The following is a 22,096-nucleotide window of genomic DNA, read 5'->3' as shown; positions in this document are numbered from 1 at the left end:
TGAATATGGAGGAATTGATGAAATTGTGAAATGTGGATAATGTAGATCAATGTATGATGATGCTAAGTTATCATAAGGTTATGATATGCCTATGAGATGTGTGATAACGATAAGTTTATGTTGACTATATGATGATATGATTCCACCGTGCCTAGTTGGCCGGGCATGTCACCGCGAAGGCGGGCTGTATACGATTCCACCGTGCCTAAATGGCCGGGCATATCACCGCTAAGGCGGGCTGCTATGTTTACACCGAGCCTAGAGGGCCGAGCATGACACCACTAGTGGGCGGCATATGATGGTTACCCGGACGTGAGTTAACGATGATGATATATATGATACGATGATGTATGCGCTATGATGATACATGTACTATGATTATATATGATATATGTATGAAATGTATCCACCCCTTAAAAGTTACGCAGGTTATATCTTCACCTTATGTCTTATGATTTCTCAATTATGTTCATTTCATTCATGCCTTACATACTCGGCACAATGCTCGACCGACGTCGTTTTCTTTGGACGCTGTGTTCATGCCCACAGGTAGGCGGGGAGGTGATCCAGACTCGTAGGGGCTACTAGCAGGCTTTGAGAGCACCCCATTATTCCGGAGGTGCCATTGATTTATTCTTTTGTGTATATATATGTTTTGGGCATGACGGGGTCCTGTCCCGTCCATATGTCTAGTACTCTAGTAGAGGCTCGTAGATGCGTATGTGTGGGTAGTATGGTCTCACGATGTCCTTATTGTATGTACATTATTTTGATAGCCGAAGGGCTTATGTATATAAAGGTAATTATGTTTCGAAGTGAAAAATGGTTTTTTCTATGATTTGAGTATAAGATTAATGAATGAACGCTTGATGAGTACGATGGGTAATGGTATGAGCGGTGCTCGGTGGTTAGCCCGGGTACCCGTCATGGCCCCTAGTCGGGTCGTGACAGGTTTAACTATGAAGACCAGTGTCTTCTTATTCCTTCTTCACTATTATTCCAGAAAAATCTTGCAAACACCCTATGCAGGTCATAGATAAAACCCTTAGGAGGTCTGATAGCTAAGAGTAGCTGAATTGGAATGTTTAATAAAACACTGTTTATCAAAAAACTTTTCCTCCAAAAGATTGAAGTCTTCCTTTCCAAGCTGCCAGTTTGTCCTTCACTTTCTTGATCAAGTCATTATAATTAGCCTTTCCCTTTCTTGCATGTGTGATTCGGCAACCTAAGTATGTAAAAGGGAAGGATCCCCTAGTAAAACCAGTAATAGCCTCCACCTGTTGTACTATCACATTTGAAACTTTGCTAAGCATGTAGAAGGAACTTTTTCCTTTGTTCATAAGCTGCCCTGACATCTGTTCATACTCCTGTAATATTCCCATGATCAGCTGTAATAAAGTATCATATGCAGATGAGAAGATAATAGGATCATCTGCATAAGTAAGATGATTCAAATTAGTACTCCAATTAGGCATTCTAAAACTTCTAAAGCTATTGTCCTCAAATAAAGAGTTCAATGCTCTAGACTGCACTTTACGCGCAGAAAATATAAATAAAGCAGGAGACAGTGGATCTGTCACGACCCGACTAGGGTCCATGACGGGTACCCGAAGCTGACTACCGAGCACCATTCATTACGCTAATCATCATTCCCATCCTGGACACACATAATCTCTAATGGTATACATAAATATACATAAGCCCTCACGGTGCGCAAAACTGATATACAAAAATATACACTGATGTATTCATGAGACAACTACAACCCACGCATATGTATCTACAAGCCTCTACTAGAGTACTGAGACATAAGGACGGGACAGGACCCCGTCATGCTCGAATATATACACAAAAGAATGTATCAACAAATGGCACCTCCGGAGTAGTGGAGTGCTCCTGTGAATCTGCTGAATAACTCCTAAGAATCTAGGCCGCCTCCCTGCTTACCTGTGGGCATAAACACTACTTCCATAGAAAGAGAAGGACGTCAGTACGAACAATGTACTGAGCATCTAAGGCATATGTAATAACATAATAAGGAAATACAGAAAACATAAAGAGGAAGTATAACTACAACTGCTTGCCCCTTGAGGCGAAATCATGCATGCTCCTTCTTATCTTTAAAATAAATCACACATACATACATAGGTTGTCTGAATCAATAACATCATTAGCCCGCGTCCGGGGTAATCATATCACGCCGCCCACTAGTGGTGTCATGTCCGGCTAAATAGGCACAGTGTTATCATAAGCCGCCCGCCTTAGCGGTGTCATCCTCGACTATCTAGGCACGGGGTAATCATAAGCCGCCCGCCTTAGCGGTGTCATGCCTGTCCATCTAGGAACGGTGTAATCATACATATATACTCATCATATAGCATGCGTAAGAACTCAAGTAAAAGCTACGATTCTATCGGGGTGACGTAAGGTCGAGAACCCCCGATTCCATTATGGAGTAGTCATGATCATCATGTCTCACCTTGAAAGAAATAGCATCATAAGGTGAGCCTAACAACAATGAATAACATCAAGGAATCATATAAGGATCATGAGCTTCATAAGAATAGCATATCATAAGCTTTAGAGCCTCTAGACTTAGCTTCATCGTCATCATTATCGTTACCTCATGAGTAGCTCTTAATAATCATAGACTCATCGTTTCCGGAATATAAGAGAGTCATGGAAAGATAAAGGAAGTCGTATTATAGGAATCATGCCTTAGAAAAAGAAGGGACTAGCCTGTCACACCCTAATCTTGATCAGGGTGTGATGGGCACCCGACCCCGTAACCGGAGCCGAGCGAGCCCGCTGACTCTTACTACGTGCTGAGTCTTTTTTTTTTTTTGAACCTTTAAAGCAAACATACTTAATAAAATTACTCATACATAATAAGACTCTTTCGTTGCTTTTAAATCAAACAAAATATATAGCTGTACACAACTCATATCATGATACAAACTGGCTCCCAAAATCCACGACTCTGTCTGCAAAGTCTCTAACTTCGAATGAAACATCATGGCATAGTATGCCGACTCGGCGACACTCGAACAAAGGGAGTTTGCCAACTTCGCTGGAACATCTTCTATCCGTCTGGGTGTACCTGCGCGGCATGAAACGCAGCCCCCGAAGAAGAGGGGTCAGTACGAACATTGTACTGAGTATGTAAGGCATGAACAATAACATAATAAGAGATGTAGAGCATGTCACGTGAAAGAGAGTGTCCTGTACATAAGAGACATATCATGTGTAAAAGTCAGTAATTTTGCCGTACATATAAAGCATATCGTGTGAAGTCCGTAACCTGTAAGTATGAGTGCCTCTTAAGGCGGAATCATGCATGCTTAATGCGCGCGGGACGTGCGCCCGATCCATATACTATGCTGCGGAACGTGCGGCCCGATCCATATACATTGCTGCGGAACGTGCAGCCCGATCCATTTGTATATACATGTACGTATTCTTTCTTTGAAAACATCTCATTTTCATATATAAAGAAAATAGAACATACCATATTGCCGAGGCGTCGGCTCCGATCCATTTAACCACTTGTCCCGCGTCCGGGCATCCCGCGTCCGGGACGATATCATATCATTCTCCAACTGATCAGGTGGCTGTGCGCCTATAGCGCCTGCCCTTTTTCCCATCTTCCCCATATACATATACATATACATATACGTATACTTATACATATATCATGTCATAGCATGCAGGAGAGCCCGAAGAAAAGCTATAACTCTATCGGAGTGACGTAAGGTCGGTAACCTTCGATTATACTATGGAATAACCCGGATCGTCATGTCTCACCTTGGAGGAACGATTATTTAAGGTGAGACTATCAACGAAGGGCAACATTAAGAGAACATAGAACATGTCATATCAGATCATGCACTTTGGAGCCTTTAAAAATAGTCATTATTCGAAAATAGCTTAACATTGTCATATCGTCGTATCCATGGTAAGAACATATCCTTGACATATTCATCATAGACGTCTTCTTATATCCGGCATCATCCTTGTCGTCATAAAATCATAGTCGTCGTTTTAGTCATGAAAACTATCAAGACGTAAAACTTAGATTCTGGAGAAAATGAATATTTTTGAAAACATTTATGACTTTTAAGAAGAAATCATGTTTTGAAATCATAAATTCTAACTTTGAAAATAAGGTCGTTATGGGAGCATTTATAATATTTCATTATGTGATTCATGCCGTAGAAAGAAAAAGGGACGAGCCTTAACATACCCGCCGCGCCTTACTAGCTATGCTTATTCATCCAAGCTTGGTTCCGCTAGTCTACATTCAAGACGATTAAGGCAATTGTTAGATTCATTCTCATATGCCTCTCTTAACCTTTCGTATATATTTATATTTAGAAATTTCGAAAGCATCTCCCCCGTAAATATACGCCCGAGAGTATGGCTCGGCCCAATTCATCCATTAGCAACAATCCGAGAATTCAACTCGGCCAAACCAACAACAATGCCAACAATCTCACTAACAACATTCCATTCATGTTCAATCCAATTCAATTCAATTCAATTCAATTCACGTAATGTTCCAACAACTTAGTCGAAACCTTCAAATTCAACACTAACCTTACACTTCATTGTTATTCACATACGTTAACTTCAACAACAACCTTTATTCTACATAACATAATCCATAACGACAACAACTAAAATGTCAAATAACATAGATTTACATCAACTTACCAAAACACCTATTATCCGACCATAACCACTTCTTACATCTTTTCATGCATTTTCATCCATCCCTTCACATGACAACAACATAACAATCAAAGTACTAAATAGAATTCTTTCATTTTCTTCCACACCACACATATATTCGGCTAACATGTAACACACATACTCTCATTTATTTCATTCATTTCTTAACATTATAATAACACGCAACGTACTCCATAAAATTAATTCATTACTTCTATTTTATACTACTCCATTCGGCCACCACAACTATATGTATATTCTCATGAATTCTTCATTCCTTTCTATACAATACAATAACACAAAAACATATCAAATACAACTAACTCACCACTCATACACACTTAACATACTCACGGTCACAATCCAACATCCATGATTCAACTTCATTATCCATGTTTTCATGGTTGTCATCCATTTGTACACACTACAACATCTACAATCACCTATGAAACCATGTAAGCAAAGTTAAATCTTACCTCCTCCATTGAGTCTTCCACACGGCTAGCTTCCCACATGGCACCAACGAACGATTTTCTCGCTCCAACAACTACTCCACGTCGACGAGGGCCTTCCAATTAGTAGAGAACCAAGGAGAAAATATTTTTTTCAAAACCAACATCAAGGATTTGGTTTCGGCCAGCCCTTGACCCCTCTCTCTTTATTTCTTCAACTTTTCTTTCTTATTTCTTCAACAAAAAGATGACTCCAAATATATATATATATACATGTCTTCCACTACTTTCCATATTTATTATTTAGCCCCTCAATCAAGGAAATTTTAGCACCTAGCCCCTTTCTTTATTTTCTCTAGAATTTTCTTGAAATTCCATGGCAAAGATGACTTATTTGTCATCTTCTTTTTTTTTTTTTCCTCACATGGTCAATATGACCTTTTTGGAACATTCAAGAGACTCATGTGAAATTCCCGTTTTACCCCTCGACTTTTCTCAATATTACCATTTTGTCCCTGACCTTCCGCATTATTTCCACGGCCCATTTTGCGAATTTCTCTTCTTGCCCCTAGCCTTTGTCAATATTTCCGTCCAATAATATTCATAAATAATATTCATAACCAACTTATGCACTAAAATAATTTTGAAAATGGTCTCGCCCTTAACTTTCCCCGACGACTTTAAAATATCCAAACGTACAAAATACGGTCTATAACATCCTCCCCCCCTTTAGAACATTCGTCCTCGAATGTTCAACTGGTCTTATAGGGCCTCTAAATTTCTCGGGAGGATTCTTTTATCGTTGTCCTTTCCTTCAAGCCCATTTCTTATCCTTTACCTCATTTCCTTTATAATCGAATTTCGTGGTCTTCACAGGAGTCCTTATTCCACATCATGGGTTTTCTAATTTGCTGGGCCAGCGTATTATCCCTTTCTTCCTCAGATCATCCCTTTTTCTGCTATTGATTCGTGATAATGTCTAACAAAAGCCACATCTTTAGATTCTTACTACCACTCTCCTTGTATTGGCGCTCATGTCGTTCATCGCTCCTCCTTGTAAGCCTAGTATGGTCTCCCCCCCCCCTTTAAGGGGTTTGTTATATGACAACAGTCCTTTATAAAGTCTCCGTTTATACCTTGCCTCTCATCTTCCATCTAACTCCGTGCCTGACAGCTCGGAAACTTTTTATCCTAAGTTTTTCTTTTACTTTCCACCTATCTCATCCTTTTGTCCACAGTTTCATTCACCATTCATCCTTTCACTCCCTTAATTTACTTGTTCGTGGTTCTTCTTTTCGCGCATTTGTCTGTAGCCGTGTGTCCATATCTCTCAAGCGTTCTGCTACCTTTGTTCTTAACACAAAATCCTTACTATTTTTACTCTTCCTATCCATGTTCATCGAACCTTTAACTATGTTCATGTTGTCACATATCTATTCCTTTATATTCCTTCTCTTACCTTACATTCCCTCGTTGCAGTCACCATTCCTTTAACTTCACTTATCGAAATCGGTCCTCAAACCTCATACTCTCCTCTCCAGTTTCCTTTTATCGCACGCTATCCCTTTTCCTCACGCCTACTTTAAGTTCTTACTCAAACCTGGATATCCTTACTTAGTCAATGCCTTTTATACCGTAGCTTCGGTTGTTGGGACTCACATATTTTTCGATACAATCATACGCGGAGTACCCTACGCGTCCATGTGTGCATATATTTTTACCAAGAACTAACCTTTGTACTACTTCCAACCCTTTGTTCAAGTCTATCCTAATTCTAGGGCTGTGTTGGACTTCCCGTCTTCTTACCGAGCCAATCCACCTCGTCTTATGCGTCTTCTTAAGATTTCCAGCCATCCCATATACTCTGGTTCTTCTTAGGCTACCCCAACTTCTCAGTTGTCTCATATGTCTAAATATGCTGAATTTCTTGTAAACTTCCCAGGGGGGGTCACCCATCATAGAATTGCTCCCACCTGAGCACACTTAACCTCGAAACTTTGGTGGAATCCGGTGCCTTAATGCTGATATAATCGCATCCGCTCCGTCGCATGACCTTTATTACCCGATCTCGGGAGTAATTTAAAGCCTTACGATTCCGGAACATTTTCGTAACACGTCCTTTCTTTTGTAATTACTATTTTGCCCTTTTTAGTTCCGAATGTTCACCTTCCACCTGCGTGTATGACTACTTCTTGTCCTGGGCCTCCAGATTCCCGAGGGTAGTGGTCGCACCTTCATCGTCATACCAAATCCATAACCTTTCTTGAAACGACGCATCTCACTTATTGCCTATGTACCGTATTTCCTTTCTGCGCTTTTTCCTCTTAGACGTACCTATTAGGCGAAGAACCTTCTTTATCATTCCTACTATTTCAAATCTGTACGTCGCAAATGTCGATAACACCTCGCAGAACATACGGCCTTATGACACATCCCAGTCATCCAGTGCTTCCAATTTCAGGTGACAGAATAATTACGTTAGGACTTACCTCCATGGCCTTCCATAGCGTCACTTGCTTTCGTCCATCGTACGTCCGCTTATATAGGAAAATCCTATTTCTTATGACGTGGCTCTATCGCACGATCATAGGACAAAAAGAAGGTCAACAATTCCTAGATGCCCCGACCTCTTGTTTATGAATGTGGCGGCTTCACACCCATACACGGACTCTACCAGGACTCGACTTTGCAGACATCCCTTAGACCGACTGCTCCGATACCACTTTGTCACACCCTAATCTTGATCGGTGTGATGGGCACCCGACCCCGTAACCGAGCCGAGCGAACCCGCTGACTCTTACTACGTGCTGAGTTTTTTTTTTTTTTGAACCTTTAAAGCAAACATACTTAATAAGATTACTCATACATAATAAGACTCTTTCGTTGCTTTTAAATCAAACAAAATATATAGCTGTACACAACTCATATCATGATACAAACGGCTCCCAAAACCCACGACTACCGCAAAGTCTCTAACTTCGAATGAAACATCATGGCATAGTATCGACTCGGCGACACTCGAACAAAGGGAGTTTGCCAACTCGCCGGAACATCTTCTATCCGTCCGGGTGTACCGCGCGGCATGAAACGCTGTAGCTCCCCCGAAGAAGAGGGGTCGACGAACATTGTCCGAGTATGTAAGGCATGAACGGTAACATAATAAGAGATGTAGAGCATGTCACGTGAAAGAGAGTCATCCGTACATAAGAGACATATCATGTGTAAAGTAAGTTTGTACATATAAAGCATATCGTGTGAAGCTGTAACCTGTAAGTGTGAGTGCCTCTTAAGGCGGAATCATGCATGCTTAATGCTGCGGGACGTGCAGCCCGATCCATATACTATGCTGCGGAACGTGCAGCCCGATCCATATACATTGCTGCGGAACGTGCAGCCCGATCCATTTGTATATACATGTACGTATTCTTTCTTTGAAAACATCTCATTTTCATATATAAAGAAAATAGAACATACCATATTGCCGAGGCGTCGGTTCCGATCCATTTAACCACTTGTCCCGCGTCCGGGCATCCCGCGTCCGGGACGATATCATATCATTCTCCAACTGATCAGGTGGTTGTGCGCCTATAGCTCCTGCCTTTTTCCCATCTTCCCCATATACATATACATATACGTATACTTATACATATATCATGTCATAGTATGCAGAGAGCCCGAAGAAAAGCTATAACTCTATCGGAGTGACGTAAGGTCGGTAACCTCCGATTATACTATGGAATAACCGGATCGTCATGTCTCACGCATGGAGGAACGATTATTTAAGGTGAGACTATCAACGAAGTGGCAACATTAAGAGAACATAGAACATGTCATATCGGATCATGCACTTTGGAGCCTTTAAAAATAGTCATTATTCGAAAATAGCTTAACATTTTCATATCGTCGTATCCATGGTAAGAACATATCCTTGACATATTCATCATAGACGTCTTCTTATATCCGCATCATCCTTGTCGTCATAAAATCATAGTCGTCGTTTTAGTCATGAAAACTATCAAGACGTAAAACTTAGATTCTGGAGAAAATGAATATTTTTGAAAACATTTATGACTTTTAAGAAGAAATCATGTTTTGAAATCATAAATTCTAACTTTGAAAATAAGGTCGTTATGGGAGCATTTATAATATTTCATTATGTGATTCATGCCGTAGAAAGAAAAAGGTACGAGCCTTAACATACCTGCGCCGCGCCTTACTAGCTATGCTTATTCATCCAAGCTTGGTTCCGCTAGTCTACATTCAAGACGATTAAGGCAATTGTTAGGTTCATTCTCATATGCCTCTCTTAACCTTTCGTATATATTTATATCCCGCCGAAATTTCGGGCAAAGATCTCCCCGTAAATATACCGCCCCGAGAGTATGGATCGGCCCAATTCATCCATTAGCAACAATCCGAGAATTCAACTCGGCCAAACCAACAACAATGCCAACAATCTCACTAACAACATTCCATTCATGTTCAATCCAATTCAATTCAATTCAATTCAATTCACGTAATGTTCCAACAACTTAGTCGACACAGTACCTTACCCGAAACCTTCAAATTCAACACTAACCTTACACTTCATTGTTATTCACATACGTTAACTTCAACAACAACCTTTATTCTACATAACATAATCCATAACGACAACAACTAAAATGTCAAATAACATAGATTTACATCAACTTACCAAAACACCTATTATCCGACCATAACCACTTCTTACATCTTTTCATGCATTTTCATCCATCCCTTCACATGACAACAACATAACAACCAAAGTACTAAATAGAATTCTTTCATTTTCTTCCACACCACACATATATTCGGCTAACATGTAACACACATACTCTCATTTATTTCATTCATTTCTTAACATTATAATAACACGCAACGTACTCCATAAAATTAATTCATTACTTCTATTTTATACTACTCCATTCGGCCACCACAACTATATGTATATTCTCATGAATTCTTCATTCCTTTCTATACAATACAATAACACAAAAACATATCAAATACAACTAACTCACCACTCATACACACTTAACATACTCACGGCCACAATCCAACATCCATGATTCAACTTCATTATCCATGTTTTCATGGTTGTCATCCATTTGTACACACTACAACATCTACAATCACCTATGAAACCATGTAAGCAAAGTTAAATCTTACCTCCTCCATTGAGTCTTCCACACGGCTAGCTTCCCACATGGCACCAACGAACGATTTTCTCGCTCCAACAACTACTCCACGTCGACGAGGGCCTTCCAATTAGTAGAGAACCAAGGAGAAATTTTTTTCCAAAACCAACATCAAGGGGAAATTTGGTTTCGACCCACCCCTTGACCCCTCTCTCTTTATTTCTTCAACTTTTCTTTCTTATTTCTTCAACAAAAAGATGACTCCAAATATATATATACATGTCTTCCACTACTTTCCATATTTATTATTTAGCCCCTCAATCAAGGAAATTTTAGCACCTAGCCCCTTTCTTTATTTTCTCTAGAATTTTCTTGAAATTCCATGGCAAAGATGACTTATTTGTCATCTTCTTCTTTTTCTTTTTTTTTTTTCCTCATAGTCAATATGACCTTTTTGGAACATTCAAGAGACTCATGTGAAATTCCCGTTTTACCCCTCGACTTTTCTCAATATTACCATTTTGTCCCTGACCTTCCGCATTATTTCCACGGCCCATTTTGCGAATTTCTCTTCTTGCCCCTAGCCTTTGTCAATATTTCTGTCCAATAATATTCATAAATAATATTCATAACCAACTTATGCACTAAAATAATTTTGAAAATGGTCTCGCCCTTAACTTTCCCCGACGACTTTAAAATATCCAAACGTACAAAATACGGGCTATAACATAGCCTCACATACCTTTTAGTCTCCTTAGCTTTATCAACTAAATGGTTTCCTTCGAAGCTGGCGGTTCTACGTTCAAAACAATTCGTACTAAGATTAGATAATCGGTAATATACTTAAGCTTAAGCAAAAGCGACTAAAAGCTAATGAAAATTGGGCAGCATTTCCTTTGTTTCTACAACTTTCTCCATATAATATAACAACTCCCAAATGTCAACAACAACATTCACAATATCATGACCAATAAACTTGTTAAGCTAGATATTATTCAATTCTCAAAATTCCCTCTTTAAGTCATCTCTAACCATGGTCATCACCCAACGTCGTATTCATTCACATGTAATGCTTCCTCAACATTGTTAATATCATTCATAACAAAATTATACCCATAACATGTCAAGAATTATGATTCATGTCAAACCACTATTCAAGAATACCATTGTTTCCACATTTGAGCTCCATATTCCACTTTCTTCCCCAATCTAAGTCATTCAACCCCTCAATACTCTTCATAGCATGAAATAAACATGAAATTCACCTTTGATTAGGTAGGAATGAGGCTTGGATGAAAATACTTCACTTGGAGAAAACCCTAACTTCAATTCCAAAGGAATTTTTAGCTTCCATTAGCCCTAGCTAGCATTCTTCCACTTGTTTCCACAAATTATTAGTGTTTGATCTTTGGATTCACCTTGAATTTATGTTGGTATGATACATGGAATATTCTAGAGCTCTTGGGAGAAGTGGGGAAGATGGGAAATGAAAAATAATAATTTGGATCACTTATTTATACTTGGGAAAAATCTGACCCGTCATGGATTATACGGACGTGTCCGTGTAAACTTATACGGTCTGTATAAGTGACCGTGAAATTTCACCAATAATGATCCTTTCTGTAACCATTATACAATACCTTATACGATCCGTATAATTTTATACTGTCCATATAAGTGACCGTATAATACTCCCAGTGATCACCCCTCACTGTGACGGTTATACGGACCACTATACGGACCGTATAATGGGTCGTATAACTCACCCTTTTTCCGAACTTGTTCTCGTTGTTTCGTTTGATCTCCAATCCTTATGGAACCTTCTTAACACTTATTTAACACTTCATTAGCAGACTAAGGATCATTATAACCCTTCCTCAAGACAATTTTAAACCAACATTAGCTTGGCACTTTGCAAGGCCTCTCCAAAACACGACTTATACCTTGCCTTCCTCAACGAACTTTCTTCTCTTGCCTGAAATGTCTTTGGAATCTTAATTAGAATCGCCAACTAACCTTTCCTACTTGTAAGGACATCATATACATCTCACCCTGCGTTAGTCTGTCTACCACATGATGATATGAAAATTTTCGAGGTGTAACAGGATCTCCTTGCTTAACACCTCTTGTTGAGTGAAAAAAAAACAAAAGCATGTCCATTAAATAGAACTGAGTACCAATTATTTGCTATCAATCTCCATATCATATCTATAAATACTTCTAGAAATCCCATCTTCCTCATAATTCTAGCCAAAAAATCCTAGGACACTCTATCATAGGCCTTAGCCATATCCAGTTTAAGCATCACATTAGCTGGTTTTCTCCTAAGTCTTATATTTGATACCACCTCTTGAGTTAACAGAACATTCTCAATGATACATCTTCACTTTACAAAACCAGACTGATTAGCAGATATCAAAGAAGGCAAAATATTTTCAAGCTTATTCTGCACCACTCTAGCGATCACTTTGTCAATAAAATTACTTAGACTCATAAGCCTCATATCTGCAAAGGTCTCAACATTATTCTTCTTTGGGATCAGAACCAAATTTGTATGAATTATGGAATTTGCAAAAGTCTGTCCTTCAAAGAAGACTGTCACTACATTATACACATCAGCCCACAAAATATCCAGCATACTTGATAAAATGCTCCTATCATACCATCTGGACCACCTAAACTATTTCCTGACAGATCAAAAACTACCTTCTTAACATCTTCTAGAGTTGGCATGCTGATAAGTATCTGATTATTCTCCTGAGTAACCATATTAAGAACCTGTTGCAGCAATGAGAAATCTGAAGAAATATCCTCCTGTGTAAACTGATGATGATAAAATTGAGTTGCTTTCTCAGCCAGAGGATCTTCTCCCTCAATCCAACTTCCATCTTGCTTTTTTATCCTTTTGACTTGCAATCTCTTCCTCCTACCATTTACCATATTTTGGAAAAACCTTGTATTCCTATCCCCCTCAGAAAAACAAGTAAAATGAGATTTCTGTCTCCAAAATTCCTCCTCATTTGTGCTAGTTGGAGTACCATCCTGTTTGCAGGAGAAGGATCATCTTCAAAAAGCTTTTCTTTAACTCTCACAATATCTTCCCTTACTACCAGCTGCTTGAAAATATCCCCAAAAGTAGCTTTACTCCATTCAGATAGAACAGACTTAGCCTTTTTAAGCTTCAGTTTTTAAAGTAATGAGCTTATCTGTCACCAATATCAACAGTCCACCCTTGATTCACCACCTCTAAAAAGGACTCATGTTCTATCCAAAACTTCAGAAATCTGAAAGGTTTTTTTACATGTTGAGATGAATCTCCACAAGTAAGTAGAAAATGAGCATGATCAGAACTAGTTCTAGATAAATGTTCAACTTCCATATGACCAAACCAATCCTGTAGTTTTGAATTAGTGAGCATTCTATCCAACCTTTTAAAAATACAATCCTAACCAGCTCTACCATTCCACCATGTGAATAAGCTCCATTTAAAAGCAACTTCAAAGAGTTCACATGAATTCACACGTAATGCAAAATCTTCATACACATCTGGATAAACTGGCAGATCCCTGTTTTCTTATCTTCATTCACAATGACATTGAAATCCCCACCTACAAACCAGGGTACTTCCATTTGATCAGCCAGATTATACAAGTCCTCCCAAAGATTAATTCTTTCCAATGCTTCATACTTTGCATAGATAATAGTACTCATAAGAATCTTATTATCCTCCTGAAAACTTAACTTAACTGTGATGTGTTGATCTGTATCCTGAATCGCCTCTACATCTACGTTATCATTTATAAAGGACCAAAATTTTTCATTGCAGTTGTGATGTGCATATCTCATGCCCAATCTCCTATTAAATCTTTAAATGTGTCTAAAATGCTAAAATGGTTCCATCAATGCAATGATGGAGAATTTATGATGCCTATGTAACATTTGCACTCTATGAAAGGCTTGATGTGAATTCACAGACCTAATATTTCGAAAGAGAGTCTTCATAATGATTTATTCACATTCTTCACATCTCTATTTGGTAATATTCTTATAGGCTGAATATCCACTACACTTTGTTGTTTGCCCTTCTTACCCCCTTTCCGCATGGACTCTGGAGAAATATCAGCTTCCTTAGCTACATGATTAAACACCTGCTCTATGGATTCCTCATCTACCACATCTTTAGCACTACTGTCTACTTCAATTTGCTGAGGTAATGCCATATCTACAATATTATAGGACACTACATCATGCAGTTCCTTCAAAGGAGAAGGTTTCTTTAGATATAGAATTTGTTGATCTTGACCTTTTTCCACCAGATCCACATGCAAATCATCAAGTTCCTCCCTTTCAGGTGGAAAGGATCCCACTCCATCATGATTTATAGAAATAGTCAACTGGTCCTCCTGATCACAATTGGAAGAGGAAATTCCTTCTGATTATGCTCCTGATTAAAGATTGTGACACTTTGCTCATGCTCCTGAACATCCTGAGCTAAATTATCCACACAATACAGTGACGCAGGTTTATACAGTGTACTCCACAAGTTAAAAAAAAAAGAATTGTTGGAGTCCAGAATCAAACTCCGATTGCGACCAGTGAAGCATTAGGCTTAGGGACACGTCTACCAACTGCACTACTTTAACAATTATGTTTGAGGGGTCCTTTTAAAATTTATGATAGCTTTCCAAGGTATAATATATATATATATATATATATATATATTGTTTTGAAGTTACGGGGGCACGCGTCCCCCCCCAGCCTTCAACGTGGGTCAGCCCCTGATTATGGCTATATATATAACAGATGGATAAGAAATGTCTTATAGAAGTATTTAGACAAAAATATTTATGAGTTAATTTGGGTTGTGTATCAATCTAACTTTTAAATGCGCTGAATTGGGTGGGACAAAATGAGCTGAGTTAATGAAATAATAAGCGAGTTATTAACCCGCCCAAACCTAAGCGGGTTGGGCTGGTCATGATTGTATGTGCTAATTTGGGTCAATCGCACAAATGCCTCTATTTTCATGTGGTCTTTAATTTTTGCCTCTCAAATCTGTGGTCTTTATTTTTTGTCCTTCAACACTTTTCTCTTGATACAAGTTTATATTTTCATAGCATAATATCCACAATTTATGTCGGACACGGCAAAACTTTCAAAACTCAACCTAAATGGTCAAAAACACATCAAACTCCACAAAAACAAGCATGAAGAACATATGCCCCAAGAAGTATAACTTCAGTTTCTAAAGAGTACAACAAATTCTGAAAATACTACACAACTTAGGTCGCATAACTTAACTTTTACAGAACTTATGCCGAACGAAACAAAAATTCAGCTTGCGAAGAAAAATGTTACAGAACTTATGCCGAGCGTAGCATGTTTGAATGTTTTCATTAAATGAGCAGCAGGTGCAAAAATTAAAGACTACAGATATGAGGCGCAAAAGTTAAAGACTTGATGCGTTTGAAGGGAAATCCATGCAAGAACTTCTGCTAATTTTTCCACCCCTATACTAAATGGACTTCAAATGAAAAAATTATATATTTTGATCCATGAGGTTACGTGCAACTCAAATTTAAACTTTGCTTCTAGATTTAAATTGGTTCCCTTCCCCCAAATTATGACAAAAAGTTTTTTTCTTCAGGAAAGACATCCTTTCCACAGCAATGGTTCCACTACCTTTTATCACGGCCCTATATGTCACCATTCAAGTGATCCTCTCTCATAAGCCTTGTTATAGTGATTTGAATTTTCAACAGCTTTAGATGTGAGTTTTTTGAATAATTGTGGCATGCATGTCTACAAGTACAGTGTATTATCACTTAGTAAGTTAGTAATGAGTAATAAATTTGATTATCATACATGCGATTCGTTGTTGATGCATACATATACCAGAATAACACTCAGCATTAAATCTCTTAATACTGACATATCAAGAGAGCTTATTAATTGCTAAAAACAAAATGGCAGTACTACATGTACATATATTGATTCATGATGAAAAGTAAATTTTGTAAACTATTGTTTGTGACTGTGTGTTGAGTTACAAACAAAACATATATGGTGCTCGACACATGCGTGAAAGGGAGCCTATATGCCTATAAATACAAGTTGCTTCTAAATTTACACCCAGATTGCGAATGTGCGACTTTTATCGTTGGTTAGTCAAAAATGAATCTAACACTTCCTCCGCTTCGTTTTGTTTAACACTATTTTCTTATGAATTCTTTTTTTAAAAGAATGACACATTTTTTTTATATTTTCTTAATGAGAGGTTTCAAAACTACATAAATAATATGACATGCTTAATACCATAAAATTTGAAAGTACTCTTATAGTATTATGACATGTTTAAGATAACAAAAGTTGAGAATTTTCATTTCTTTCTTAAACTTTGTGACAAGTGAGTCAAACGATACCAAAGACGGGCAACTAATACATATAAGCATAATTTAATTTTTGCATATATACTAATTACATATCAAGCTAAATCAGTTAAACTCACTAAAACCGACTCTACATTCGTATTGTCTTCCCACTGTTGTGATGGATTTGATAGTAAACATCACTATGAGACAAATTGTAAAGCATATAACAAAGATACTTGACAATACGGAACACAATTTTGCATTGAATTTAAAGAGCTGAAGGAAAAGAAATGTGTTCAATACATAATTAGTTTAATTTAATAATATAGAAAATTCAAAAGAAAACACAAGAAGGAGAACGCTCCACAAATGACCCCTTCTTCCTAGCCATCCAGACTTTTGTCTTGCTTACGCTTCAAGTTATTACCTACAAATGGAAAGGTTGCAGATAACACAAATATTAAAATTCCAACACTAGCAATACTTTTTTATTTCAAAAATAAAATAGAAAAAAAAAGAGTAGAAAATAACTTACAAAAGGCTGGATTCCTTTTGAGCGCACGCAAGTGAGGATCCACAGGTAGACCATTGGCGGCAAAGGCTGGATCATACAATCGATTGCCAATAGGCCTATGATTCAAGTCACCAAAAGATAATTATGATCATATTTAAATTCTTTTTTTTTTTTCATGCTCTAAGAATGTAAACTGATTACTACTTTTGCTATTTGTGATATATAGTAGTCTGAGGATGATTTATACAAATATCCTTTTTTATGTCACCATTTAGATGTTGCCCTGCTATTTTTAAAAATTGTTTAAATATAACTCTTGGTACTGAAAAAATATTACATTGTGGTCTAACATTTAAAAAACTTTAAACCTTGGTCTAACTTATTCTTATAAGATTCTCATCATGAACAAAAAGGATTTATAGACAGTCACTTAAAAGGTTCATAAATTGCAAAAAAAAAAAAAAAAAAAAAAAATTACTAAATAGTTATCTCAAAATGGGATAACTAAGAAAATTTGATTTTATGAGACCTGTGTGTCGGGCTTTGTAATTACACTATAACAAATATTGACCACAATTTGTGTGTTTGAATTGTCTTTTAAAGAGGGTTCGTCCAAAACAGTTATCTTAATTTATGCAACAATCTACTTTTGAGGTTACTTTTCGAAAAATTAGATTTGAGAGAAATAAGTTAAATGCTTTTCTTGTTTATCATTTTTTTTTTAAAAGGATATTACCTGTGAACCCATGGAGAATCTTTTCTTTGTTGCGTATCCTGACTTGTATCTCCCTCAACAACCTCTTTCTGCATTCATCCATAAAAAAATTTAAGACATCTTACTAGTATGTATATATCATAATTTATTATATTTACAAATCTCTTGCAAAATAAAATTTGATAAAACATATGATGGCAAGTGAAATAAGAAAATTATTAGATATAAACTAGAGATAAGACACATACTCCAGTACGAGAAGATGATCCAGAGAAAAGTCTTGGTATTCTACCACGTGGATGGACCTGCACCCATTATTTTATATTGAAAAGGAGGAAAATTCACATTATTATTTCTAAGAAGTTTGTATTTATATAAAAGCTCAATGATAGATGAATATATTTATGTATACACTCTTGTAAAAGTAGCTATTACACTTTCTACTACAGAAATGGAAGCTTGTTGATTAGTGTTAGCATTGTATCTCCATAGCTATTTATACCAACAAAATAAATTGACATAATATACATGTTAAAGTTTTGACCTAAATTGAGTAAATCTCATTTGACCTTGTTAACCTTTGAGGATTGAGAAACAATAACCCCCTACACATCTTGAATATGAACACCCCCCCCCCCCTTTAAAATATATAATAAAAGAAGTAGAAAGCCAAGGACAAAAAGCACATACCTCTCGAGATAGAGTTTGGCCTGGGAAAAAATTAAGCTGGGGTTGTTGGTTATTTGCTAGTCTGTCAAGTAAACGAATATGAGTTATAGAAAATCTTTTTCCATTCACAACAAAAAAAGAAAACTACCGATGTAAAACGTTTGTCACTAAATAACAAAATATGTTGCTAATCTTATTCAGCAACGAATTATCAAAAAATCTTGTTAGATAAAGACTATAAGTATCCACCTTGGCACGCACAAGATGTGTTGCAACATATTCCCCAAGTTATTCTCTGGTAACATGTTGTTTTGTGGAAGCAAATTCTCTTGCGGGTTTTGGTCCTTTTGAGCCTAATCAAAATAATGTACACATATTAGCTCATGCATTACATATATTAATTCAGACAAAATATTCATGGCTCACTTTAGTATTTGATAAAATAATAATTTATGTTCATTAATGGTAAATTTAAAGGATGAATAAATTACCGCCGCATCTTGACAACTGGGCACCAATAAGGAACCACAGAGATTTTGATTTTTTCGTTGTTGTTGCACAGGAGGGTCAGCAGACCCAATAGCACAGAGTGACTCAACTTCAGCAAAACTTGAGTCAACATTCATTGTGCTCTCTTGGAAAAAATTCTCTCTGCCTGATGACATTTTGTTTTCAAAAAGTTCCTCTATAATAAATTCACAAAATAGGAAAAAAAAAATTAATGACATCATGTAATTTAACTATAATTAGTGTCGTGAAAATGTACAAGTTTGCAGCACGTAGTACTACTTATATTAAAAAAATCTTGAAACAATTAACTGAGAATTGTTCTTGTAATATGCTAATTGAAAAGATATGCTACGGTTTAGAATATTAAAAAAGATTAATCAAGCAAAAAAATGAAAAATCACACAAACCGACGAGTTACCTATGGTCCACACATGAGATTAATATAGAAAGTTCATTACTTTAGTATATATTTATGTAACTCCATGTTGCTACTGTCACTAAAATTAATCTAAGTCTTGAGATTATATCTTAATACATAAATAAGGGTAAAATAATCAAAATCTCCTCCTGAATAATATTTTTTTAAAACACGATAAATAATTTGAGACAGAGATAGTAATTGTTTGAAAAATAAAAGATAATCACTCAATTAAGATCTATATTTCAGTTTACTTGCAATTAATATTTTATAGGAAAAAATATCTGTTCTGCCTGAGCCATTAAATTATTCAAGTTTATACTAAATCTAAAAATGTAGTTTTCATCAAAACTCTTACTTAGTCATATAATAATTGTTTAATTTGATAAAGACAAAAAGAGAAGAGAATAGGAAGATAAAGGAAAGGATGAATAAGGTAAAAATGAGAATTTGCAAAACTTTTTAGGTTTAAGAAACATAACTAAAGACTTTCATTATTTTTTTTTTTTTACAACAGTCCACCCTGACTTTAGCTTACAATTAAATATATCCCTCATTAATGATTTCAAAAGGATATATATTTAAAGACTTGCTAATATAGAATATGTCCAAGTAAGATAGATCTAAGATTTTTAACACGGTTGATATGGATAAAAAAAATCATTTACAACCTAAAATAAACAAAATGTATGACATAAAACAAAGCAAATCGCTCTAATTTCTTTAGGTTCTCTTTCAAAGGATTTTGATATTGAAAGTGATTAACTTTAAAAAGTGTAAAACCCCAAAATTTCTGTCTTTATAAATCTTAACAGATTTATATCACAAGAGATACATCAAAGCAATTAATCTAGTTCCCTGTTCAATATATGTTGCAATACAAAATTTAAATTATATAATTTATTGAATAAAAAAAATAGACACAGTTCCATGGACTCTTTACTACTCGCATTAATACCTGTAACAAAATCTTGAGAAAAAATGAGAGGGAAAGTGATATTCGAATCAAAAACTTCGACAAATAATTAAAAGAAAATAAAAAGTATCTCTACATGCAATAGATAGTTATAATTTATGTATAAAGTTAACCTAATCAAGGTCAAATGCAATACACATAACAATCAATTCCAACAAGAACCAATATAAAGAAAAAATAAAAGAAAAAGAATGTTAGAACATATGTATCAAGATGCAAAGACAAAATCAAAAAGTTAGTACATCGGTATAATTTTTATTGTGGAGAAACTTTATCCATTCAAATAACCATTAAAACCCCAACATTCAAGATAATGGTATGCGTACGACATTCAAAATCTTTCTCTACTTCTTTATAGTTCTTAGAAATATACAAGGGTGATTCTTCTATAAGATTAGAGGGTGAATAATACAAACACAATGAAAAAATAAAAAAAAAGTTGCTAGAGTGTATGTGAGAAATGAAAGGACAAAGAGAGAAAAGCACCTTTTGAGTCTTGATATGATGAAGAAATGAAGAGCAAATCTATTTATAGGACTCTGAAATCTTCAGATATGCAAAGTAGCAGCCCAAGAATTAATTACTTACCAATTACATTATGGCAAGGAAGAAAAGAATAAGGGAATATTAGTTTAATTTAAAGATTAAGGTAATCTTGTTTCTTTTTTCAACTTCTTAAATAGTTTGAAAATTGTCACTACCCAAATACGTAGGTCATGAGGGCACCCACACTATCCCCCGGTGGGAAAACCCTTCCCATTATAAAGACTAAATTTTAGGAAAAACAAGCAGAAACTAAAACAGGAATATATCAAGTCATAAAAGATAGCCAATATAACATAAGTGCGGAAGTATGAACACTACAACCCCAAAAATTTGGTCTGAACTCGTACAAGAGCATCTAATACTAATACAAAGTGTGAAATACTAGTACAAGTCTCAAAATACATAATAAGTCTGTCTGAGTAATAGAAGGAAGACAGATAAGCAAGACGGGGATTCAGGGCTGCAGATCCTTCAAGTGGCTCACCCTCGAGATCTCCTGGAAGTGGCCTTAGACTCACTCCCGAGGTCGCGAAATCAAATCAGTGACAAACTTTGCACTCAAGAAAAAGTGCAACAAGAGTAGTATGAGTACAACACTAGTACTCGTAGGCATCATAGGCCGACAACGATTAGGCACACATATAAATGGAAAGAAATCAACAAGTAAGCAGATAAGCCGTCAAGTACGGCTACGAAGCACGTTTAAGTATAAGATAAGAAGGAATGTATGAGATGCCAATAAACAATCATGAATAATCAAGTGGATGCCATGCAATGCAATGTCATGCTATGCAATGCTATGCAGTCCCCCCAAGCCTCCTCTCTGATCACATACACACATGCTAAGGGCAATGCCTCAAAGTCATGACCCATGCGGAACCCGCGAAGTCCATGTACCCACACAGATTATCATTGTTACCTTTGCCACTTAGGCGCACACAAATTATCATTGTATCCATTGTAACAATTCATGCATGTGGATGGATTATATATAAAAGCATGGATCAATTTCAACAACATCTCAAATCATGGAAA

General features: G+C 36.5%; 1 protein-coding gene across 1 annotated transcript; it reads right to left on the bottom strand.

Annotated features, from left to right (window-relative positions):
* Positions 1-16,931: 16,931 nt before the first annotated feature.
* Positions 16,932-19,534, bottom strand: LOC132060742 (uncharacterized). Its single transcript, XM_059453687.1, has 7 exons — positions 19,103-19,534; positions 18,861-18,964; positions 18,633-18,693; positions 18,191-18,247; positions 17,964-18,031; positions 17,249-17,343; positions 16,932-17,140 (listed from the first exon to the last, which is right to left on the bottom strand). The coding sequence occupies exons 1-7, from the start codon at positions 19,340-19,342 to the stop codon at positions 17,097-17,099; spliced, it is 669 nt and encodes a 222-aa protein (XP_059309670.1). The 5' UTR covers positions 19,343-19,534; the 3' UTR covers positions 16,932-17,096.
* Between the last annotated feature and the right edge of the window lie 2,562 nt (positions 19,535-22,096).

The sequence above is a fragment of the Lycium ferocissimum genome, chromosome 6 (genome assembly GCF_029784015.1).
Source record: "Lycium ferocissimum isolate CSIRO_LF1 chromosome 6, AGI_CSIRO_Lferr_CH_V1, whole genome shotgun sequence".
In the NCBI taxonomy this organism is placed as follows: domain Eukaryota; kingdom Viridiplantae; phylum Streptophyta; class Magnoliopsida; order Solanales; family Solanaceae; genus Lycium; species Lycium ferocissimum.
Note: the sequence above shows the minus strand (reverse complement) of the source record. Positions and strands in the feature narration are given on the sequence as shown.

Coding starts and splice junctions, on each gene's coding strand:
- LOC132060742 (XM_059453687.1), bottom strand. CDS start 19,342: ATGATGTCATTAATTTTTTTTTTCCTATTTTGTGAATTTATTATAGAG. Junction 18,032..18,190: donor GATCATCTTCTCGTACTGGA/GTATGTGTCTTA, acceptor GGATGAATGCAG/AAAGAGGTTGTTGAGGGAGA. Junction 17,344..17,963: donor GATTCTCCATGGGTTCACAG/GTAATATCCTTT, acceptor CTTGAATCATAG/GCCTATTGGCAATCGATTGT.